General features: G+C 43.2%; 3 protein-coding genes across 7 annotated transcripts; 2 read left to right on the top strand and 1 right to left on the bottom strand.

Moving 5' to 3' along the window:
* The first annotated feature begins 2,665 nt into the window (after positions 1-2,665).
* Positions 2,666-13,384, top strand: LOC136342652 (scavenger receptor class B member 1-like). Of its 4 annotated transcripts, none has more exons than XM_066288672.1 (11): positions 2,666-2,906; positions 5,467-5,649; positions 11,241-11,351; positions 11,430-11,574; positions 11,624-11,765; positions 11,818-12,018; positions 12,073-12,316; positions 12,374-12,523; positions 12,575-12,693; positions 12,748-12,876; positions 12,931-13,384. In XM_066288672.1, the coding sequence occupies exons 2-11, from the start codon at positions 5,475-5,477 to the stop codon at positions 13,141-13,143; spliced, it is 1,629 nt and encodes a 542-aa protein (XP_066144769.1). In that variant the 5' UTR covers positions 2,666-2,906; positions 5,467-5,474; the 3' UTR covers positions 13,144-13,384. The 4 variants fall into 4 exon arrangements, with proteins under 4 accessions (XP_066144769.1, XP_066144771.1, XP_066144772.1 ...); XM_066288674.1 differs by having other exon boundaries at positions 5,461-5,649; XM_066288675.1 differs by having other exon boundaries at positions 2,672-2,818.
* Positions 13,385-14,755: 1,371 nt separating this feature from the next.
* LOC136342655 (solute carrier family 35 member G1) lies at positions 14,756-17,414 on the bottom strand. Of its 2 annotated transcripts, XM_066288682.1 has the most exons (3): positions 17,331-17,414; positions 17,147-17,257; positions 14,756-17,079 (listed from the first exon to the last, which is right to left on the bottom strand). In XM_066288682.1, exon 3 carries the CDS (start codon positions 17,055-17,057, stop codon positions 16,029-16,031), a length of 1,029 nt encoding a protein of 342 aa, XP_066144779.1. In that variant the 5' UTR covers positions 17,058-17,079; positions 17,147-17,257; positions 17,331-17,414; the 3' UTR covers positions 14,756-16,028. The 2 variants fall into 2 exon arrangements, with proteins under 2 accessions (XP_066144779.1, XP_066144781.1); XM_066288684.1 differs by having other exon boundaries at positions 14,756-17,074; positions 17,147-17,404.
* A 1,837-nt stretch (positions 17,415-19,251) lies between these two features.
* LOC136342651 (scavenger receptor class B member 1-like) lies at positions 19,252-24,729 on the top strand. The gene is made up of 6 exons (XM_066288671.1): positions 19,252-19,522; positions 21,908-22,241; positions 22,290-22,549; positions 22,641-22,929; positions 23,460-23,829; positions 23,888-24,729. Exons 1-6 carry the CDS (start codon positions 19,327-19,329, stop codon positions 24,068-24,070), a joined length of 1,632 nt encoding a protein of 543 aa, XP_066144768.1. The 5' UTR covers positions 19,252-19,326; the 3' UTR covers positions 24,071-24,729.
* Positions 24,730-24,991: the final 262 nt, after the last annotated feature.

Here is a 24,991-nt window from a genome sequence, read left to right as displayed (position 1 = left end):
TACAGTTTTTAAGTTTTCGCCATTTATCGACGCTCAAGTTGGCCCTATTTTTGTGGACACCCTGAGGAAAGTTTTAAGCAAAGCTTGATAGCATACTAAAATGTGGATCTGCCGCTGTATTGCGGCAATAAGGAGTTCCGAAACACCTTTCCATTTGTTAACAATTTGCAATTTTGCAGACATCTGGAACTGCCACTTGCAACACGCGATGGCACTTACCTTGAAAACCACCAACTCTAAGATCTGACGTCGACGTATTAACGAACTTGTGTTAGAATCGAACGTAGAATCCAAAAATGCAACAATAACAGGGGTGTTTCATTAAAGAAAATTAATAAATAAGTTTGTGTTGTATCTTTTCAACACGCCCTGTATAAACGAGAATATTTTTGAAATTTATCTTCAAAGCCCTACATGCAGCTCTAAAAATAATCTTGTATAAAAGCCACGATAGAGCCTTGATCGCCTGACGCGCGCCTAGTGGACAATCCTGTATAAAGGAATTTAACAAAGGAATATTTGAAAATTCCTGGATTCTTCAATTGAAAATGTCTCAAAAACGGTTACAGGTGGGAACTCCCTTGCGCAATCCATTATCGATGCAAAACAGTCGAGAGTGTTCGAATTCGGGAAAACATTCCAGCTATCGATATCGACAGAAAAAATAAGCGATTTCCTGCACTTCGGTAAGGCGCATGCGGCGCCACCTAGCAGCCGGCTCGAAACGAATATTTTAAATCAATTAATTAGTTTTTTTTTTCTTTTTTTGGGAATAATGTCTCCCTCATCGGTAAGGGTTGTTGCGTTGGGCCCGTTCACGAGCTAATTGGACCATGGCGGTTCCGAACCCGGATCTCTACAGGGCGAATCGCGAGAACCGTGCCACACTTCAGGAGCGTATTTTATACGAACAATAAGTGTAAAAATATCGATTGATGATGAATGATTGATATTGAATTGTCCGATTTGCATTTGTTTACAATTTATGGCGTAAACAATTTTTTTAATCATTAACGTCTTTACGACAAAAGCGTCTTTTTGTTAGCGATAATGATAGTGATTTGACGTTTATTTTCGAGTTCAATTGATGTGTTCGAACTGTGAGATATTTATTTAAATCTACACTTGTGGAAATTCCGCCCGACAAGTTGGGCAACAGTTAGACGAAAGGTTCCCGGAGCGCTTAATTCCCCCGATGTAATGCCTTGCGGCGGTTCCGGGGGGCACAACGGTGACGAGAGGACAGGGGGTTCAGTCGGTCGGCGCGCCCTGGATTGGGACGACACCCAGGGGGCACAAAAGATCGCCGAGTGTCAAACGCCCAACGTCTGCTGGCAGATTCCTCTCAACCTTTAAAAAAAAAAAAAAGGGCGTTGGGTTGGTGCTATTTAGTCGGCCTCCAAGATCACCAGACCTCAAACCGTTAGACCGTTGTTTGCGGCTGCGTGGAAAAAGCGGGGCGCGTCAAGAACCGCTGTCATTAATGAAAGATTCGAGTGCTGTCAACTTTTTTACCGGAAAATGCATGACAGGAAAAAATCCTGAAATCGTTTTATGTATGTAGATGTACGTGTTTGATAATAGGGAAAATATTTATGGGTAAAAAAATGATGAGCGACCGCCTCAGACGCGCGCGTTTACACGGACATGAAATTGACCACGCACCATCGTAAATGTCCTTTTATGCACGCTGTAAAAATGCCGTAAAGAGCCCATTATATTAGCGAAATTCCTGTTTTTTACTCTGGTTAACAAAGAATTGTTGCTATATTGTCATTTTTCACATAAAATATACATTTTTTTAACGCTAACAATGCCTGCTCATTTATGCCGAAACGTTGCGCATATTAGGATTTTGCAACATTCTACGAATACAATAACAGCAATTTCAAGGCGCTATGTCGTTAACAATATTGCCATCCATTTTCAACCTCAAATTTCAGTTTATATGACGCACTCCATGAGAACTCTTCGGGAAACGAACGTTATCACTTCACATTACATTATACCCACGGCGGGTTTCTATACATTTATTTGTGCACTTTTTACACATAGAACTAATTGTAAATTTTTTAAAATAACTCGTCATTAAGGTTATTAATATATCTTTTTAAATTGCAGTTTTAGAATGTTCAATGTGCAAAGCAATTCGCGCTTTTGGGAACTCATTGCCACATGAATTTAATTGTGAAAGGAACACGTGTACGCATAAAAGCGGCCTAGGGGGTGACCACCACCTGCAGACGAATTTTGCCGCTTGCTCGTAAAATAGTCAATCTTCAAATGATAGAAAAATGCCCATTTCCGCAATTGATCGCTATCTTGGCCGTCCGGATCTCCAGATTTGGACCCCATCGTCCGCCACGCCTGGCCGCTCTACGTAGGAGAGCGCAGCGTTTGCTCTTGGGATCCATCATTCCGTGAATTCCCTGCCTGACGACTCCCATCAATTTCAAATTAAAAAATAATATGTAAAAAATCGAACAAAACAAATTAAACAAAAATATTATTTTCTGTCAGGTACCCAACGCTTGCACGAGTTTTGCTACTAACTTTTAGCCAATCGATAAATCATGGGGGCGATAATTAACGGTCAATGGCAAGTGCTGAAGGTCAATACGAGAATTTAGCTCGTATAGAAAGGAGGTGGTGGGTGGAGGTACTACATCCCTGGGTACCAACGGGACCATCTCATTCTTGTTCGAATACCGTAACGTACCATTAGGGAACCGGTATTAAGAAGCGTTTTGAGTGCGGTGCACGCGGCGGCATTGAGACCAGTTCTGATTTGAGCGCTTTCTTCGTGAGTACTTGAAAGGTGCGTTCGATGAGTTTTTCGTTTGCTGTTTTACATAAGGTGACCCACGTCTCACGGTCAGGAATTGTTGAGAAAACTGCATTCTGAGGTGGGTTGGTCTCGTGGACGTAGATCGAATTTTTTCTTCGGCGACGGGTTGGAGAACGTTTAGAAAGAGTGATTTGGTTTTTTCGAATTCGAGGCCTCTGAAATCGGGTTTCTTTAACATCGATCGTTTTTGTGATCGACGCTCCCCCCCCCAATGCGATCGGCCTGGCGGCAGTAAACAAATCGGAAAAATCGAGTTCACCGTAAAACGGTGAGAGGCGGGAAAAGTTCCAAAAGGCATTTTCGGCATATAACTGAACGCTCCATCCGAAGCCGATGCTAAATTCTCCCGTTTTCGATGGCTTTGCCCTTTTTGACCCTACACCTTCTAACCCGAACTCGCCTGACCTAACCGGAACTAATCGTAGCGTAAGCCCTGGAGCCCTCTGTAGATTTTTTTTTGCGAAATTTCCCACCAATCAATTATCCCTTCAACTGTAGCGGTTTTCCTCTGATTTAAATGGACGTAATGATCACGACTTCATGTCTCGAAATCGCAATGGAAACTAAAAAAAATCATAATCAATGGTAAGATGGTCGTTGCAACCTCGTGGTGGCATTAATCAGTACCTACGCAGCATTGGCGTCCTTTCTCTACGCATCAATGAATTTCAACTATTGTTACGCTTTAACTTGGCAGCACCCGGAAGAATTACAATATTGTAATTATTCTAATTTCTTTGCCATGTGCCTTTGAAATGGCCATTTGCATCATCTCCACACGTACCGAATTATATATTAGTTACGATTAATAACCGCAGCTTACATTTAATTGGTATGTAGAGCGGAGCGTGGCAATACCGAGAACGAACCTCATGGAACAAGGTTATAATGAAGGGTGTCATTCCCGCTGGGGAAGCCTGCGCCTCGAGCGCAGCAAGGGGCGAAATTTCTCTGAGTGAGTAATGCTCATCATACCTATGTGAGGGCGACGCAATACTTGATCCGCGGATGGGCCTCCGCACTTTCCGGAAGTTATACGAGGTGCCTCTCAGGTATACAATTATACCACAGATTTCCGACGCGGAAACATAACGGCTTAACCCGATTTTCCTTCGTTCAAAAGAGGACGGTTTTCCGAATGCAGGCAAAGCGAAGACTAAAAAAGGGTAAAAAGTTAGTCGCTACTTGGTCTGTAATGGTACCACCTGAACACATCGCATCGGTTGTTTTGGACCTTCGATGCATGTTATAGAGGACGGTGTCAACGCCGCGGGAACCCACTTTAAAGGGGCATAACTTTTTGCCGCCCCGTATGCGACAAAATTTTCGCGTTTCCCCACATGTTTTATGAAAATTACATTGGCACCTCTGGCGGAAAGTGCCTTCCACCTCTTCGGCAAAAATCGGGGAAATGGGGCGACGCGTCATAGCTTGTTTCCATTCCATTTCAGAGATAATCAATTCTGATGTCGTATAAACTATTATTAGAATTTAATGTAACAGGGTCTGAATAAAAGTGCACTTAATACTTACTGCACGCAACATCATGTACATTCTAACAAAATGCCATAAATTAAGGAGTATTCTGAAAAATGCCACCGTCAACTTGAATGCGTTTGCACGATCGTTTGAGGTAATTGCTCAAGCCAAGAAGCCCGAGGAGACATTACTTCTATTAAAAGGTGTAGAAGTTAATAAAAGGAACTTCCTGCACGGATTAATTGCTCTGTTGATTACTGTATATCCGTAGATACGAGGTGCAAGTCGTGCATTCATCTTCCGATTTCTTCATGCAGCGAATTTGGCAAATAGTCACGAGTAAAGCTCGTTAGGAAATGTTGTTTGGTGCGCCCTCTACACGACATTAGGAGGATCAGGGGATCCCGCAGAATCGTGCGTTAAAAATAGTAATTTCCTAATTGGAACATAAATAGCTACTTTTTGGCCATTGAACACTCGCCAGAATCTCGGCACAAAATTTTCCAGGAGTTAATAAAACCAGTGGCGACCTTCCCCATCGTCGCTTTTTTGATTCGTGAATTTCCCAACCTAGATTTTTCATTATTGGGACCTTCTCTAGAGCTCCTTTAAACGGATCCTGTTCCGCGAACAGCCTCCCTCAATAACGGCTTACGTCTAATTCAATCTATCCGAGTTCACTTGTGTTCTGGAAAACTTGTTTCTTCCATCCAGAATTTCTGCTACTTTCTCTCAGAGCTATATTTTTCTGCCCATCTCTATTTCCCATAAAACGCGAGATAAACGCATTCCTAGTGGTTCCGACCGTGGTATCATTCACATTCTCATTTGAACCTGTACCGGCAGATAAACCTCTCAACCCAAACACAGATACCGAATGTTGCATAATTTGAACTTAGACTCGTAATAACTCGGATATTAGGTGAACTCTGTTAATTGCTTATGAAACAATGCAGGGCGGCCATTGGCTACAAGCGCATCAGGCGCGTTGACCACCATCATTTTTTTTCTTTGGTCAAAAATTTAATTACGACTGAAATCGTGGGGGAAGTTAACCAAATCTTGCGAAATTAATTATAAATAAATCAGCAGTTTTAAGTGTTCGACTTCAAACATTATTATTATTATTCTAGTGTTAGCTTGGAGGATGGTCCTGAAGAACCAAATGATCACCCGGCCCAGCCCTTCGCCGCGAAAAAATTCTAAGACGAACAGCACCAACATCAACAAGTCCGCAGACGCAATTTTTCAAAATCTCAGACGTCTGTCTCAAACTTTGGGCCTGTGCAGCTGGACAAAAAGCCCCAGGGCCTCCAAGTGCAGTGAGTATCCCCATGACGAACGGTAATACGGCACGCGTGATGCGAACAGAAAACGAGGACCTCATCCATGGAAATACACATATACCGCGTGATGTAGGAAAGAAGATGATTCCGTAAAAATATTTTGACTTTTGCCACGTAAAAACAATCAGTTCATCAACTACATTCCCGCATTTGTCTTTGCGGCATTCGGCGCTTTAGCGAAACCGCTCAACGTTACACCCAAGAAGTCTTGGAAGGGCCCTTGCCGCCCCATCTCGCAATCCAGTTTTTCGACAAGATAGAGCGGGACCACGCGTGGTTCGAGTTGCTATGGATCTCTTCCAACGAAATTATATCGATTTGTCACTTTGGCCCCCCGCGATGTCCAGACCTATCACCAATCGAAAACGGCTGGCGTGTGGTAGGTGGAAGGTTACAAAATGTACCCCGTCAAAAATGGTGCACACCGAAGAGGAAAAATGCCAAATGTTGTCAGTTCACTTAGAACATCAGAAAAATGCGCCAAAAGGGATTTTCTGCTTTTCTTATTTTCTAAGCCCGATATTTACGTTTCGGCCCAACAGGGGCATAATTAATATTAATAATTAAGTGAAAATTAGGTGAAATTGAATACAGCGACGATAGGGCAGAACAAACTTGTTCCCTCCTTCTTGTTATTCATTCACAGGTAGTGTCCAAAGCTCCTTCCACCACGTTCAAGACATCACTGATAGCTTTTTTCCAAGCTTGCAGGCATTTTGTTATCGTATCGCTTCGGTTGATGGGGTTCGTTGCATTTGGCACTCTTCGTTGTAATCGCAAGATTTGAGGTTCGGCCTGCACATACCGTTGAATTCGTAATGAAACGCATAGTTCAAATGTGTAAAAAAAGTAATGCTTAACTGTTCAAAGAATGCATTGTTGGGCCGGCACGCGTTTATTCAACACCCCGTATAGACGTGTCGACAATGTCGAAAAACTACACGAACTTCCAAGCACTTTTTGAAACAAAAAAAAAGTTCTATTTCAATGTGTTAAAAAGTTAGGAGGGGGGGTGGGGTTTTTCGCGTGGACACCCTGTATTGGGCTGGCATGGAAAAATGCGCGAGTATGAAAAATTGCTTAAATGTATCCATTTTCTCTCTTTCGCGTACGCGTGTTACACAGTACATATTTCCATTTAAAAAAAAATATTAATAAGGTACCTACACGCAAGAAGCAATTAACTTATTGGGGTTACCAGAAAGCTTCACATTTGCAAATTAATGGGGAAAATGTCGAAATACCAATCTTGAACTTGGCCACAATGAACGTTGCGGTAACAGCGGGTGTAAACCCATTACTTTTATCGATGAGTGATGAATTATTTTTATATACAATTAAGAAAGGTGCCGACAGGTCTCGTTTGCTGGTTCTGCTTTGCAAGGGCGCATTCAGGAGGGCGGCGCTTGAACAAACAGCGAGAACCACAAAGTCATCGCGAGACCTCGGCGCCGTGGGCCTGCAAGGGCTGACGTCATTTACGCGTTTTTCTCTCAGGAATTGACCGTTGTAACTCCGTGGAATTGGAATTTCTATAAGCAACGATTACGTTTTGAGCACTAAACGACATTTGTCCTCGGAAAACGTCAACTTTTGCTTAGATTCGGAACGTCCAGATCTTCCCGAATAATCACGGTTTTACGGTAAAACCGTAAGTCCGAGCGAAGATCGATCAAGGAAACCGCAAGGTCCTGCAGAAATCGTTAATCTTTAGCAGCAGGGCTGAGGTCCAGCGGTAATTGTAAATGTTACAATAAATCCGAGCACTCTGAAGGTCAATTTTGCCATAATTGGTGCTTAAAAGTCCGTTTCAATGTCTGTATCGGTCGTTCTAGATTAGTCAAGTATTTTTATAGTATGTCGTGTGCACGATCCAATTCCACTCCATGGGAAATGCAGCTTTTTCTGTCATAACAATCGCTTAAAGCGCGAACGGTGCCATTCACTTTCGAACTGGCAGTACCTATTTAACAACAATTACCGTTTTATTGTTTGCCAACATATGGATATTTTTAAACGTTGCTTTAGTAATAATTGGGTTGCGATGTGTCGCCAAGTTGATTGCGGGTGAAGTGGCCGAAGAACGATGCGACCCAATTCGCTTCGCCAATCGAGAAGACCCATATGGGAGCCTTTTCGACCAACATTTCTTTTAGTCAAATACCGAACGAGGCCCCGCAAGACCGGCAGCGATAAATTCGGAAAATCGGGTCGGCTCAGAACGGAGCCGAAAACCGGCGCTAATCCAATCCGGGGGCAACTCCTCTGTTATCGGAGATATCGCAGAGGACGGGGAAGTGAATTGAGAGAGAGAGCTACGTGCAAAGGGGCCGCGCCGGCCCGCCGAGGCCTCCAGAGTTTGCGAAAAAATACGATACATTTGCGTTACCCCGATTGCGGCTGAAAGGGGCCAACGAGCGATGCGATTCCGGGACGTTACCGGTGTATCGAAATTTCCAAATGTGCCAGCCAAACCAACTAAGCAGTGGATACGTACGTTCGGACCCCCTGGGCGGTCCGACAGAGACTATATCGCGCCTAAAAAACCTTTCTAACTGCAGCTAAAGCTCATTTGCACCGAGCGACGATAAACGCGGGAAAACAACAATGAAAGGAACCCGGGCAGGGATCGGACGACGCGAGCAACGAGCCATTTTCAACACTGCTGGCGCTAGCGGGCCGTAACGCAACAAAAGAGACGCATCGTGACATGTGGCGATGTTGTCGCATCGGCTTGGGTCGCAACGTCCGTCAACGCACGTCTTCAGGATTAATTCTTTTACAGTGACGCACGCCAAAAGGGCGTTAAATTCCCTTTGGTACGACGCATCGCGGCCCTGAACCTATAAATAGTAATTTCTCCACGATAAATTGCGGTTCGGATGTCACCATTAAACGTTGGGATTTTTCCGGCATTTTCGTCGAAGGCGGCTCTGAAACGTCATGACAACTGTAAACAAACAACTGTGAATCGCGCGTCACATCGGAAGGTTTTCGGCGTTTCCGAAGATGACGATCGAGCGAAATTTCTTAGAATCAGAATTTGTAAATATACAGTACGCGTCAAGTTGACTGGGTTACTCGCGAGAAAAGGACGCACACTGATTTCCTTCTCTCCCTCTCTATCTCTGTCTCTCGCATTATATGATGCGAAATGTGGAAGGGACAGTTTGATGGACGAGGTCGGTCCTACTTAGTACTTAGGAAGTCAATGCGAAGCGTAAGCTGTGCAGAATCACTGAATAGCTCGCATCGAAAATTGCAAACTCATAAGAACGTTCCTTTTTCCGTACAGCAAATCAGTTTTCGAAATATAAAAATAAATTGTTTTCACGTGTGAATTTGCATCATATGAGAGAGAGAGAGAGAAAGAGAAACATCTCTGTGCGTCCTTTTCTCGAAATCGGTCCAGTCAGCCTGACGCGTACTGCATACAGCGTATAAGCATGGCGTGACCCCTGAACTATTTGAACACCTCCACTTACAACCTTCTTTTGTGTATAGTGATAATGGAGGTTTAATGGAGTAATGGCGCAAAGTCGACCTTAATTCAATTAAAAAAGTTGTTTCGTCCATGCTTAAACGGCTTAAAGCCGTTAAAGGCAATCGAGGAGGGCATGCGAAATACCAATATGCCTTCCTCACTTGTTTATTGTTTGTTATCATGTTCGACCCTTTGTTGTCGGCTAATTTACGCGATATCAATAACGTGTTGTTCCTTATCCTTTTTTTCTTTGTATTTTTTGATATTGTTAGTTAATATTAAATATATTTTTGCATTGTTAGTGGGCAAAAACTAATACCAAACATATCCCAAAGCCCCGTTTCCGAATGGTTTATTTTCGTTATTACTAAACACAAGAGAAGACTGTAAGCGCAGGTGTCCGAATACTTCAGGGAATCACCGTGTATATTCAAGTTACCCATGTTGTAATTCCCGCCCTGAAGGCCAAAATATAGCATGTGGATTATGTTGCCGCCATTCGAGAACTCACAAAACAGCTCTTCAAATTTCTATAGCTTGGACATTCACCTCCGGACCTCCTCCGGTTCGCACTCCCAGAGAGGCAGTTTCGCGTAAAAAACCCATTTCAATTATGTCTGCGGTTTATTGCTACCGCGGGACGATTTATACCTGATAAAAAACAATATTGAGAAAATCCAGTTGTTCCCGTGAACGACGAGGCGAAGCGAGTAACGAGCCCCATTCCAGAGGCGTGGTGCCATGCCCAGGACCGTCCTTAGCAGGTCTGGCGCCTTGGGCGACATTCTGAATTAGCGCCCCTTCACTCCCAAGAAAAATCGGCGACCAGGGAAGCCCGCCGTCCTTCCTGGTCTGCCACCCCAGGCCGTCTCCCAGTCGCGCCCCCTGCAAAGCTGGCGTCCTCGCAAGAACTGGGGTGTGCCTCGGCTGGGGGTGTCTATAGAGAGTCTGTAGAAGACACCTCATTAGGTTTTCCTATCTATTTCGGGTTTACGCCTTAACTCTCCTCCTTCGGTGGTGCACGATTAACATTTTAATCTCGTACACGCATTCTTCGAATTTGTAGTCAACGAGAATCTCCTGTGTTCCTTAATCGTCAGACATACGTTTAATTTAAAATGGCTTATTGCGCTCAATGCTTCCTGCTTCTTCAAATACCTCTACATCTATGCTTAATACAGAATTGCGACCACAGGTGAATCTGTAATTAATCAGCTGATTTAAAGGCGAAACACATTTTAAGCGATTGAAGTTTTTTAATGGGGTAATAGATACCGAAGCAAGGCCGGTCCTGGATTCCGAAGGGGGATGGCGCGGGGTATAGGCGTGCACCGCACTCTCGTAAAATGGGGAAAAAATTCCATTTTCGGCCAAAAATGGAGGGAATACAGTGATAAGTCTGTTAGAGGACATTGCTATTATGCTTTAACGGGGGCCATCGAGTATACTCGTTGATATAGTACCTAGACCTGCTACAGTACAAGGGTTATAATGAGGTTTTTTTCGGTGTCAATGTTCAGACCACGTGTTATTCAGCGGAAATTTATGTTTAAAATATTATTTTTATTTTGTAATTATTAAATTTTCTTTAATCTTTCCTCCAGTATCACTGCGACCGTTCGGACAATTAGCTTGAACGGCGACATTTTCGAACGTTTTCTTTGCCACAAAAGTGGAATCTCTAAGAGAATTTAATTCTGAATGTTACTGAGCTCAGAGCCGGTGCTATCGTGCCGTGAACCATGTCTTAAATTCTAACCTGGACTAACCTCTTCTTCCTAGAGGTCGAGCCAATGCTCATTCGCGCACGCCAGACCATTGGTAGTAATCCCTTTCGTCTCTTTCCCCCTCCGGGGACGTTTTGCCAATTCACTTTCGTTTTACATCAATTTTTTAATGTAAATTCATGGAGTTTGCATCCGAAAGAGCTGAGTTCGTCTCAAAAAGCCCATGCAAAAATGAGTCGATCATCAACATCGGTTGACTCTCAGAAAACACAAACCGCAAGCAGCAATTTCCCCCATTGGGGGTAAACTCGGGATAGCTGTCGCAGCTTTACCAATCAGAGTTTCCCTTTTTCCAGAAACATCACTCTACGTCACCTTGGCCATTCTAACGACCCTTTGGGGAATATTTTCCCTCCTCTATACACCCTTCCAAATGATGATGAGCTTCAGACTGGAAATGACACCCGGTAATGTAACGCCAGTTTGATCTTCACGGCTCCTTCTAATGAAGAAAAACTTTCACTATTTCAACGTGACCTTTACAGGGTGGCCTCAATACGAATGGTGGCTCAGCCCACCTGAAGAGCCCCTGCTGCAAGTTTGGATATTCAATGTAACCAACTCGGAGCGGTTCTTAAAAGGTCTGGATAAGAAGCTAAAGCTCCAGGAAATTGGACCGATTTTGTATAGGTAAATAAGTAGTTCTTGACTACTAAAGGTTAAATCGAGACTCCGTTAGGGAAAAAGTGAAGCACCTAAACCCCCAGCGGCACCCTAACGGCACTCTTTCTTTCACTACCAACAGGACCGCATCTTTCCTGCCTAAAAGAAACACTATTAACCTCAAGAGTAAAATAGTGGTTCCTAACTTGGCCCTCCTGGTAATTATTCAAATTCAGACGGATTATGATTCATTTAAAATACTGTATTTAGCTGATACCAGCTTACTTCCACGACTCCTCAATATTCCTCAAATTTGCCATAAATATATTGCTGAACTCATATAGCAGGAAGATTTTCCTTGAAATGAGCATCGAAGATTATTTGTGGAACGCCACAGATCCCATTCTGGTCCCTGCAGAGAAGCTGGCCCCTTCTCTGGTGCCCACCAAAAATGTCGGAATTCTGAACGTGGTACTGGAGTTTCATCCCTCGTTTTACAGATCTGTTTATTGGAAACTGTTGCAGCTTTACAAGGATTTCATAGACCCCGTGACGGTTTTCATAGGGAACCAGCACGGCAACTCGAAATTTTTTACCATCGATAAATTCCACGGATCTGAGTATTTACCGCACTTTTCTGATGCCAACTGCCAGTCCAAGTTCAGGAACGCCTCAGAAGGAATATGCTACCCTCAGATGATTACCAGAGACACCAATTTGTCATACTGGAGGAAATCTGTGTGCAAGCAGTCGGACATTCGATACGTCAGTGAGTTCCCAGTTCAATGGGTTTTTTGATGGTTTTTCTCAATTTTTGTTCGCCCAGGGGACGCTGTCGTGCACGGCATAAAGACCTATAGATTCGAGCTGGTACCCTGGACTTACAGCAGAGTCGAATGGGAAGGAAACAGGGACTGCTTTGCCGGGACCCCCAGACTCCCCAATGGGGTCATTGACGCCTCTCCCTGCTACTGGGGTGAGCATCCCATTATTCTTGATAGAATGGTACATCAACGTCTTCCTCTAGGTTTCCCTCTGGTGATCTCTTTTCCTCATTTTTTACACGCAGACGAAGGTGTGGGGTCGAACCTTGAAGGGCTTAGTCCCAATCCCACAAAACACGGTTCGTACATCTTCGTTGAACCGGTAAAATCAACCAACAGGGAAATTACCGAATTTAGCTCAAACCATGTCTTACAGATGTCCGGACTTCCATTAGAAGGCAGAGCAAGATCTCAAATGAACTTGCACATGAAGACGATGAGTGGGTTCCACCCAGACTTTCAACGATTGGAAAATTCTATCATACCTCTGGCGTGGCTGGAATATGTAAGTCGCCATAAACTTAAGTTACTTTTTCCAAGGCTGCTGGTACCGTTTCAGTGCCAAGAAGGAGTTCCCTGGTACATGTATTGGCTGCTCTATGGAGTAACAGTGTTGGTACCAGTATTACAAATTCTGCTGTCTGCGTTCTGTTTGACCGCAGGGGGGGTATATCTCTTGGTACTATTGAAGAGGTTATTGCTGCCTCAAAGATCCGCGTTAAAGAAAAAAGAGGATGAGGCCTTGATTGCCGCTCATGAGGTTAAAATTTGACAGATCGAGTGGTTTGCGGTGAGATTAAAGTCTGATGCCATTGAATAATTGTCTGATTTTAGTTCTAGTTAGATTATGGTCGGTCGCTTGCCTAAAATATAGTGAATACATTGCAATATGCGTGTGCAGAATATGTTCGAGAGTTGTTCTAGGTTCAGTAGTATAGTAGATAGTAGTAGTAGATATTAAGGACTAGTAGTAAACACTAGAGAGTTGTGATGTAATTAATTTGATTAAAAGAAATACGTTAAAATTACGAGTATCAACACTCCCCCAAGTTCCTCCGTCCCTGTAAGGATTCCAAGATACGTGCGAGATTTCATGCGACACTTTCAGCTGGTTCTAGTGCCGTGATGAATGGTGGAGCCTTCATCAAACGCAAAAAAATGCCTTTTAGGACCGATAAATGATCTATATCCCATTTTGTCTCTATTTGAAATACTCATTTTCGTCCGGTATACTGAAGCAACTGAATCGGGCTGCGGCAAAAAAAATTTTGAAAATGCAGGCCGACGTGGGATAACACGAATTTTTTATTCGTTTTGTGACAGGGGAGGAGACCTTGATGGGTACCCGGTCTGTGATCCAACGACCGGGTTACGTAGGATTCGTCCGCGAGAACGCCCACCCGCTAAAACCTCCCCTCCACCCCGTTGTTGCCACCAGGGCCCGCCCTCCGACATTGCCGCTGGTGGGGGATGGAATGACTTTTGCGTTCCTAATCAACTTCACATAATCCCGGTGTAATTGAAAGATCGCAGATGTGAAATTATCGTAGGAATGTGCGAAATTTCTAAACTCACTCATTCATCATACTTGACCCCTGTTGAACTTCCATTCGACATTCATTTGTCAAATTTCGTCACTGTCATTTGTTTACTCAGGAAAAAACATCTGCACTCCATGGCAAGCCGAGATTTTTACTAAGTTGGAACAACATATATCTGCATATGCACATGGTGCAATTAAGTTATTGGGGTTACCAGAAAGCTTCACGTTAGCAAATTAATGGGGAAAATGTGGTAATAACGAATATGGAACTTAACCACAATGAATATTACATGGTGGGTTTAAAAATCCATTACTTTTATTGATGGGTTGTCGAAACGGACGGTCATTTTCCGCCGAGCAAGTATTAACACACTCTTTTTACTTACGCAAAATCGTCCATTAATGACCCCCAAAATCGAAGATTGAATTTCGAAATGTTGGTGTAATTGCGAATGCCGTTAGGGATTTTTCGAGTTTTGCTGACGTTCTCCGGTCGATTTTACTCTCTCAGAAGCGACTTGCATAACGTCGCTTCTGCCTGCATCAATTCGAAAATGGACGAATTTTAAAGGAAAATTGCGCATTAAAGCTGCATAAAGCTCACGGACGGTGCGGAACCCAGTTAGGAATATTTTCAAATATTTTTTAGTCTTTTCTTAGATTTTTCCGATCGCCATCTTCCAGGCCTCTGCTTGCGTCTGAATTAATTTTCAAATTGGAAAATTTTCGCGGGAATTCGGGCGTTACGGGACTGCACAGAACTTACTGGCGAAGGGCGACTGGTCCCGGATCAACGTGCGGATAGGAACCTTTACACTCGCTACTCAATAAAACGGGGAAGTTACGAAAATTTAAAATATATTTAACAAAACTACATTCAAACTATAAACCCACAAAAAATATCTAATAACTGAGACAACTGTATTTTGATTCAAATGACTAGATCAAATCTTTCAGTTCCTTAGTACAAAACTAGGTGGAAATTGCAACGAAGCGAAATATGGTCTTGGATGAACCTTTCCCAATCTGTATCTCCAACAGACAATGCTTAAAACGAGACTTACAACTAAAGGACTAGAAAAAGGACTAGAACATCATACAACTGTGCATTGCAAACTAACCGATCGATACTAGATAACATCATGATTGGTTCAAGGTGAAGACTGGAGTGTTGCTAAAGCCCTATCTTTGCAGAGATTTCCCCCATCGGGAGGCTTCAGCAAGGATTTTTGATATTCAGTTTAATGGTAGTGATCGCGATTTCCGAAATAAATATTGAGGAAAAATGGGAAATTTAGCATCTTATCATTAGTTTTAATTAGGACACTTACTATTACCACACATGCAGGTAGACTTGATAACATACTTTCATCATATCATAGAGGTTTCAGAAGGCAACCTTAACCAGAGCAAAGGTGACATTATTAAGGGGTCACCAACGGAAAGAACTTATGTGACTTAAGCCAGCAATTATTCGAACATTTGGGTAAATTTTGGCAAAGCGCTGCCTTGGCCCATTGACTTCTGAACCCTTAACTTCGTTATATCACAATTTTATCGAAACATTAGGAATACCTACTTATCAGCAATAATACGAAAAAAGAGTGTTTTCTCTACGTGGCTGAAATATCCTACGTATTATAGAAAAAATGTAATGACTAAGACTTATGGGCAGAAAAATCTCCAAAATGGTCTTAATGCGATTCTGGAAAATTTCACCACCGTTTTTAATCAAAAAGAGATTCGTAATTAAGGTGATGTCATGGTTATAGGCACATTAATACTTTTTAATGGGTCGCAAGATCTACACGCACCATTCACGATTCCAGCCTATGTACAGGGCCATCTATTATACAGGGTGTCCCTTAACGTATGCAAAAACCATTAGGAAACTTATAATCAAGAGTTTCCCCTTGTGGAGTGCTCTCCTCCAAGGGACTGAGAAGTGTATTTTAACTGCTTCCGCAGTGAAATAACTCATTTTGGACTGTTTCCCCTCTTGCAGTTCTTACCCAATTTAATTAACCATCAGGCATAATAGATCACTCTGTACATACATACATACAAACGTTTCCTTGATTCAGTTACACAATGATAATTGGTAAAACCCACTTTCACTTGGTCAAAAATTCCAGTTTACGCCTCATTGGAGCCTCATATGGCAAAGTCAACACCCACTTCCTTAATCCTGTTAAAATCACAGACGACATAACCAGAACTGTCCCAATTATCGAAAACCTATTGGGGACTTCATTGAAAAAAATAACCTGCCAAATGAACGCATATACTATATCAGTGCTCCTGGCGATGGCTACAGGGCCAGCCTGCTCCATTTGCAGGGCTATGGTAAGGAGAATCTGGCCTAGGAAACTGAACACTGCTAAGGCGACTATAAGGTATCTGTCAACTCCGCAAACAGGCAAACACAATGCTCCAATAAAGAAAGAGACAATTAGACATTGGACCAAAGCAAAGGTGCCGAAGTTTGTCATGATTACTGAGAAGTGAACATCTTTTAAGGCCCTCAAAATTACAAAAGCATTTGCGCCAAATAATGTGGAACTAAAGGCGGCAACGGCGCCCCACATCTCAGGAGCTTGCCCATTTTCCCCTAGCGAATCTATGGTATTGCCAAAAATAACTGGAGGCCTAGTGATTAGAATCACACCCACAAGGGTGACAATCACAGAGACAATATTAAACCACCCGCAGGGCTCTTTTAAAAACATTCGAGCAAATATTGCTGTGAATACGGGCACTGAAAACACTATTACCGAAGCATCACTGAGAGGCATGTGCCTAAAGGCATAAAAACTAAGCATTAAAGCTGTGGTTCCAGTGAAAGAACGTAAAATTAACATTATGCGTTTATCCTTCGGGAAGCACGATTTTTGCTTGTAGATTAGTATTGGAATTGTTGGCAAAAGTACCCCAATGAAACGGTAAGCAGCTAAGGCCATAGGATCAACGTCAGACATCCACTTTACTATGGCCGAGCAAAGCGAGAAGAATAGGGCACTTAGAGTAGCTAGAATTATACCTAGACAGGGATATTTGCGGCATTTGGGTCTCGGCCTGTGGAATTTGATGTCTTCTTCAGCCTCATCGTCTACAAGCTGCTGTAGTTCCAGACTTTCTGACATTGCTTTTTCTTAGGAAACTACGCTAGAAAGCAACGTTTTTGCTATTCAGTAGAATTCGCTGAGACTTATTAATGGAATTTTGGCTTTACCAATTTCACAGCTACAGAGATTTCAGTCTTGAAGCGCCAGTGGCTTGTGGAAGTTATATTGAGGTGATTAATCCATACTGCATTAGTTTGCGGCCCTGTTGTGGTGTTTTCCTGAACATATTGAGGGCAAATTAGAGGAAAAATGTTAATACGTTTATCATTGTTTATAATTATAATAATCTACTTGCTTTCCTGAAAACGATCAGCTGTGAAAGTGACGTATTTCTCCTTCACTTTCGCAGCTTTCCTTGTAACTGGCCGTGCCTCTCGTCGAAAGGTGGCGTTCCGCCCGTAAGACATAACCTCTAATTGATGTGTGACTGACACTATCGGTGTGCTTTCCAAGTGACGTCACTCAGTATAGATATTTGCTGTTATCTATTGCATTATTAATTTAACTGGTCTTCCCCACATTTCGAATCAGAAAACTTGATATAGGATGAAACCATTCAATATTACTCGACATCTTCTTTAACGTTAACGTTAGGACAAAAAATTAATTAGGGACCAAACTTGCGGAAAGAAGTGAGGTGCAAAAGTTATAAGAAAATATATAGGGCACCTCAAAAATGAGTGTCATTCTTAGAAATAGTAGTAACAAAGAACTGAAGGTCTGCTGCATCCATTTAAGCCTGCTTTTTGTTTTAAGTTCGCACGGAAAAAAAACAACGGCGCAGAGGATTTTGACGTACCTGTCATTCTATTCGGAAAATTCGACCATTTTTATTTTGAAAGGTAGACCCCTCGACATGGTACTCATTTTCTGCTAATTTTTCCAGAAAGAACAACGCCGCCGTCGATTTTGACCTGCCCGTCACTCAATTTGAAAAAAATCGAAATTTCTTATTTTGATAGGTAAAAAGTACGAGTAGGAGAATGTCATAGTCAGTTTTAGCATATCTGTAATTCATTACAAAAATATTCCAAATTATATATTTTGAAAAGGGGACTTGACGTTGTCTCGCGGGACGTCTAAAGAAATGAATGGCCTGACGGGTAGCCTTAGTAGGGTGACCCATCACGTCAACTCAGATCCCATGCGCTGGGCATGGGAACGGGCCGAGACAAACTGCACACGACCAGAGGCATTTTGCCAGACTCGGACACGCCCATTTTGGCTATTAAGGAGACGTCGCCAAGTGCATCGTGGATCTAATGAGAGTGCTCTGAGGTCCAGCACTCACCTGGAACGAAATGGGGATTAATCGGGGAGCGACGAGGGTCGAATTGCCGGACTTTGCCTTCGTTTTCCATTCGGGTTTACTGAATATAAAAAAATGAGTGATTTATTGCCTAATAATTGCCGACTAATTATTGCATGAAAAAGACAAAACATCGTAACATATTGGAGCAATTTGGTGATTAATTAGCTGTTGGAGCCAGTTATCCTATAAAACTCATCCTCGACAAAACAACGGAATCTTCATGTCTCTCGTAGCATTTTTCAGGACTTGGAAATTTACCGATATGTTTATCAAACGTTTGGAAAAAGGATCCTCCTTTTATCCCCGTCATAACGTGAAAGAATAAATAGTAATATTAATCAAATTGATCTTATGCAAGGAGTTATTGTTCATTTTCGCAGATGTATTACGTTCCTTGCCAGGCACCTTGGAGCAAACATATCCATCAACATTGCAGCATTTCACGATTTTTTCAGACCGTGGGAAAAATACATTCATTGATCTTCTGTTTTCATACAGCCCAGATCTCAAAATCTCTTAATTACAATAATAACCCTAGACGAAACAAACAAATATGAAAACAACTACTGCGTTTGTTGCGATTACAGAGCTTCCATCAAAAATAAGCAAAAAAATGCTTAAATCGCAAAATAACAATGCTGCAAGCGACGAAGTCCCCGAGACACGTCCTTGCTACAAGCTCTATCGTGACTATGCATCGTCATTAAAAGGTTTTTCCCTATGCCCGTACTACCAACCGAACCGAACGTTCGAGGGTAAATCAACTCACTTCCCCTTCGTTTCATCATCGTGCATCGTCTGATTCTCAAAGACGTTATCGTTTCGTCAAAGAGTCGTTTGATAAACCCAACATCTTCATTGATAAAAAAAATACAAAACACTGGAAGATATATACATGTGTTAGCTCCAAAGCAGCTTAATCGCGATTAAGTCTTAGTGAAAGACGAGGTGTTGGTAGAAGTACCAATTGCGAACATGTTAGAGAGCGCTTTTGGAACCAGTCACGATGCCAGAAGGCACTCGAATCTCTCGAATCTTGAAAAGAACTGTAATCAGATCTTCTTTAAGGCCCCCGCGATTACTAGAGAGTTTTTCGAGAAAATCAACAACGATGTGGTGCCGCAGAAGACCGTGTTTTTCGGGTACCAGATGAACACCCGGAGGTTCATTGGTAAGTTTCCCTGTTAGGTGATAATTCCGGAAGATTGTTTGCGCGAACGGGTACTTCAAAGGGGTGTAAGAATAATCGATTCTGCATGGAAGAGTCCTGGAGGAGTTGAATGATGGCAAGCCTCGCGTAAAGGGGACCTGTTCGCTTGTTCATTAACGGACGTTTCGGCAACGTATGTTGTCATAATTTTGACGTAACTGACATAATTTCGACGTAACTGACATAATTTTGAGTTCGTCCAGAAAAACAGAGTGAGGCTCGCGGGGAAACCCATAAAAACATCAGCGCCCGATAAATTTCTTTCGAAAATTCGAATTAATTCCGAGAGGACGCAACTAAAAATGCCAGAAAATATAACAAAAAATTGTTTCAGCTCCATCCAGAAGGTCCAGTCGTGGATGTCCAGGAGGAGGCGATCGCCTCCAGAAACACAATAAGTAATTTTCATAAGATATATGGCATGAAGGAACTCCCACGAAGTTCATCATCACGAAGATCGGTTTCATTTAACGATTCCCAGGGCATTACTTTAGCGTGGTCGCCCGTCAATATTCAATATCGAGACCTTTGGGTTGGTTGAAATGGCCCGTGGCCCGCTAAATTCCCAGATTTAGATTCATTAGATTTTTTTCCCATGGGGAGATCTGACGGTTCATGCAGTCGGGGTGCAAAATTGAGAAATCGTGAGGAATTGGTTAATTGATGGGACGCAGGACAGAGAAATCGTCTTCGAAGTTACTATGAAAATTCCAAAAATGTACTCGGTGTTACTAGTTTTGAGTAAAAATCCGACGGAGCCGTCTTGCGGGCAAGCCTCTGAAATTTCTGATGGAACTTGCATTCTCGGCATGTTTTATGTTTGGCGAACACCCTGTATTTTCTCTCGTTTGCGTACCCGCCATGCCGTCATCAGAATACAGTGGGGAGCCTCATCTGACCCTGACCATTAACATCACCGGTTACTGTAATTGTCTGCCAGGCGCAACATGAATCAGCGCAAATTTTTGCCGTTTTATCGTGATTTCTTCATCGTACAGCTAAACTAGGAAACCGTGTAATGTGAGACTCATTAGGGAACGGTGTATTGCGTTACTTGTGCCATATTAGGGGACCTCGCTCCGCGCGTCGCGCGCACTCCCGCTCGTTCCGCAAAAAATATGCATTTCCTAACTAGTTACATAAGCGACTTGGATTGACACATGGCCAGGCCGTCCGTCGGGGTCCTCGATTTCGGATGCGCGTGAAGCGGGCGTTCCCATAGGGCATTCCCGTTCGAAGCCCCAACGATTACGCGTAAATCAAGCCGATTAACACGCAAATATTATTATGTGAAACTTCAAAATGGCCCCACATTACGCAATTCCGCGTTATCCCATATCACCTTAATAGCCCCATAAAACGGCGCAGTTCAACGGCACAGGTCAAGTTCTTCTAATGCCAAAACAGGCGCCCCATAAACAGCAACACTAATTTTAAACGGGAAAAGATACGGCGCGTTTTTTCCGTTAATCAATTGTGCCCAATATACTCAACACTCGGTAAATAAACTATAATTTGTTCATTGTTGTTGATAATTGGTTTTACTACCATTCGGAGTTTATCTAGAACCAAAGTGTGATTGGTCGGGGAAGGCATCGGGTGATCGAATTTCATGGTCATTTGCGAAAAGTATTGAGCAACCGGTTTATGAGATATTTTCTCGTAATAACCAACATATTTTTGGATATTGCGAAGGGTTAGGGTGGCAGGGCAACGGTCCGGCTGACCGTAACTGCTCGATAGTTGGACAAGTAAAGTGTGTGTTCTTGACCGGGCATCTGGATGGTTAAGGGACATCGGGGAAACCCGTTTTAATCCTGGAAAGCTGGCCAAAAGTGCTGGAGAGCCGAATGGTGATTTCGTTGAAACCCCCTTGGATATGAGGCTTGATAGGCGTATTATTAACCTCTATAGATAACCCTTGAAGTCTAGACGCACTCGTAATCTTCAGAATTTTATACGTTCTAAGGCACTTCCCTGATAATCGTGGCGGATATCCAGAGCTATTCGAGGCAAAATATTCATTAGATCATTACTATAAGCGTAAAATACAATTTTTTATCTCCCCTCCCCCCCTCCCCCCCTTAACCACCTGCGTCACTGCAAGGAGTGACCCTGTGTCAGGCTTTGCCTCTCTGCCCTGCGGGTTATCGCCAAACTCTAACAAAGTAGAGATATTTATAATTTCAATTTTAAGAATAAAAACAACCAAAACGAAAACGAACTGTGTCAACCAGAATCGACCATAACGCAACAAACGAATCTCGTTATTCAATCATCCCCAACCAGGATTGACCTTCCTGAGGACCATCCAAGGAACCTGAGTTAAACCGTTCCTTCTTATAGTGCTGACCGGCTTGATCCTCCTGTTCACCATCAGCACCATGGGCACCATAACCATGTGGTTCACCGACGCATTCCGCAAACGTATCGAATCCATGTTTGTTATCAACGAGGACTCCTTCGGGTACCAAATGTGGAGGGTTCCCCCTGTCAAACCTCAAGTGAAAATCCATATTTTCAATTACACCAACGTTGAGGAGTTCGAGCTGGGAACGGCGAAGAAGCTGCACGTCCAACAAACTGGTCCGTACGTCTACCACGAAGACCTGGAGAGGGTCAACGTGCGGTTCAGTAAGGTGGATGGTACGGTTTCCTATCAAGAGAAGAGGAATTACAGGTAATTTGATGGGTTCGAAACGGAGATGGGTTTTAATTGGGGCTGCAGGTTTAGTCCGGAGCTTTCCACGGGTTCCCCCGAGGATTCGGTGATCATCCCCAATGTTCCCTTGCTGGCCGGGGCTGCAATGGTCAAGAGATACAATTTCCTAGTGCGGGTGGGTTACCAGGGGTTGCTGAACGCCCTTTCTGAGCGAGCCTTCACCACGCAGAAAGCCCTAAATTTCGTGACGGGATACGACGACCACTTGTACGATTTGAGCAAGAGCTATTTGAAGTACGAAGATAAGCCAGTGTTCGATAACTTTGGTGAGTACCATTCTGTTGCCCTAGTGCACAGTAAAATTCTCCTCTGGAGTCTGTGTGAGCTCAAGACAGCAATCCTCCATTCTCCTTCCAGGGCTCTTGGTTTGGAAGCAAGGGACCCAACCTGACGTCTACACGGTCAACACAGGAGCCCACGATATCACCAAATTGGGTCAAATCGAGAAGTTCAATGGAGCGAGCCATTACGACTTGTGGGGCTCCGATTCGTGCAACAGCATCCAAACATCGGACGGTATTCTGTACCCTTTCAACAGAGTCAAATCCAAGAAGGAGGTCTCCTTCTTCATTCCGCAGCTCTGCAGGAAAGTTCCTGCGTATTTCGTTGGAGAAAACCGCATGCTGGACAAGGTCCCCGTGTACAGGTAAATTTTTGCCTTGTTATGATAAATTTCGTCGCTGCGTATATGCACATACACAGGGCGTCCGTTTTTGGTTCGGATTTCGGTAACCGTCAAAGATGCCAGATTAGGAGGTGATTGAACATCACGTACCTCTGGTGCGACATGGCGATAAAATGCGACGTTTCGATTTTCGGCAACCATCATCAGCTTTGTTTTTTCTTATGGTCGCCATTTTGAATTTTTGACATTTTCGAAGACCTTACGAGGTGCGCGTTGGAAGGTTGACGGGGGTTGCCGGAAAGTGGAAAGGTCGGATTTCATCGTCACGACGAAGAGGAGGGAAAGTTTGTGACGATGAAAACTCAAAAAATACTCGAGGAAAATAAATGAAAACGTTTTTTCCAAGATTTCAGTTTTTTTCGAATATCTCCGGGGGGAAGGGGAATATTTGAAATTTTAATGCGGCACATTCCTGCCCTCAAATGGCGCATTGTTTCCTAACCTAAGGGGCCTTTCACGGCTACTTTTTGCTCATTTTCATTTCGTCGCAGATACAAAATCCCCACGGACGTCTTCGACTGCGCCGAGAATGAAGACAACAAATGCTATTGCGACAAGACTACCAAAGCCTGCCCCCCTCGAGGGCTCTTCAATGCCACGAGCTGCTCCTTCGGCACCCCACTGTTCTACTCCCTGCCGCACTTCTTCGGGGCGGACCGTGCCGTCTTTGAAGGGATAACCGGATTGAACGAACGCCCCACAATTGACGACACTTTTATGGATTTGCACCCCAAGTTTGGTTTGATGCTTAGAGGCAAACTGAAGCTTCAACTCAACATTCGGGTGGAGAAGAGCTACGGACTGTCCGAGCTGACGAAGTACCCCGATGGCCTTGTGCTGCCCCTGGCTTGGGTCGAATATGTAAGTTTCCAATAATTCTACTCTTGGACGGAATCTGCAACAGGTTGTGCTTGAATAGAATATCGAAGACCGGGACTTGCCTGAAGATCTTGTGCAGTTGATTTACCATCTGAGCTTCACTTTATGGAACCTGGAGCTGGGTCTCAAGTACGGTTGTCTGTTGGCCACCATGGTGACTTTTACTTGCGTCTTGTTGGTGCTCAAGAAACACAGGAGGGAGAGGTGTAGAGGCGACTGTTAATGAAAAACGGAGGGAAAGTGCAAGACTTTTCTGTGATACTCTTTGGTCATTTGTTAATAGTGTTGATGCGCTTTGTTCTTATTTTTGTATTGTTGTCACGTGGAAGGTAAATGGGCGATTAGGTCCCGGATTCACATAAAACCTTGATGTTTTTCTCAAACACTCTCTAAACATCCCGAGAGATAATTTATTGAAGATTCGCAATCAATTTATTGTTTTGACTGTAGTCCGTCGTGTTGCGTAAATAAATCGGTTTTTGATTGGATTTTTCGACATCTCGGCGCCAAATTATCCAACTGATTTATCATGAAATTGTTGTTATTATGTAGATGAACATTTATTACTCTAATGCCATGAGCCCACGGAAAGGTGACTCCAAGGAAGGCGGCCCATTACCGCACACAAGTGGTAATTATATTAATTACCATTTTAGATTTTCCCCTGCACTCGGTTCACGTATTAGTTCGACAAAGTGATTTATTTTAAGGGTCTGAATAGTCGACTGAGTTAAATTAACCATTTTCGGGAGTACGAACTGATATTTGGACGCACTTGAGTGCAGATTTTTATGCGAAAAATGTAGATTTAGGAATAGGATTTATTTTTTCTACGTTGTTTGTACAAGTTTATGGAAATAAATTTTTAGTTTTTGACGAAAATTTACGTTTTTGTATATTTTGGGCCGCAAATTTGACCCCCAGTCACTCGAGGAGCCGCATGTAACTTGGTACCCGACATTGCCCGAGGGGGTTTGGACGAATTAACCGGCCCGTGCACTTAATCCCAACCCGAGTAAACCATTTAACGCCTCTCCGACTCTGAGCCAAATCGCATTGACAAGAGACTTCACAACCCCCGTTCGAGCTTAGTACATTTGTGCATATGCCAAAGCTCAGTCTACTCTTCGAGTGCCCCTGGTAA

Source organism: Euwallacea fornicatus, chromosome 12 (assembly GCF_040115645.1).
Source record: "Euwallacea fornicatus isolate EFF26 chromosome 12, ASM4011564v1, whole genome shotgun sequence".
Classification (NCBI taxonomy): Eukaryota; Metazoa; Arthropoda; class Insecta; order Coleoptera; family Curculionidae; genus Euwallacea; species Euwallacea fornicatus.
The sequence above is the reverse complement of the archived record's forward strand: the minus strand, read 5'-3'. Positions and strand labels throughout refer to the sequence as shown.

Coding starts and splice junctions, on each gene's coding strand:
- LOC136342655 (XM_066288682.1), bottom strand. CDS start 17,057: ATGTCAGAAAGTCTGGAACTACAGCAGCTTGTAGACGATGAGGCTGAA.
- LOC136342652 (XM_066288672.1), top strand. CDS start 5,475: ATGGTCCTGAAGAACCAAATGATCACCCGGCCCAGCCCTTCGCCGCGA. Junction 5,650..11,240: donor CCCCAGGGCCTCCAAGTGCA/GTGAGTATCCCC, acceptor CCCTTTTTCCAG/AAACATCACTCTACGTCACC. Junction 12,524..12,574: donor CGCCTCTCCCTGCTACTGGG/GTGAGCATCCCA, acceptor GTCTTCCTCTAG/GTTTCCCTCTGGTGATCTCT.
- LOC136342651 (XM_066288671.1), top strand. CDS start 19,327: ATGTTAGAGAGCGCTTTTGGAACCAGTCACGATGCCAGAAGGCACTCG. Junction 22,550..22,640: donor GCCAGTGTTCGATAACTTTG/GTGAGTACCATT, acceptor TTCTCCTTCCAG/GGCTCTTGGTTTGGAAGCAA. Junction 23,830..23,887: donor CCCTGGCTTGGGTCGAATAT/GTAAGTTTCCAA, acceptor GTGCTTGAATAG/AATATCGAAGACCGGGACTT.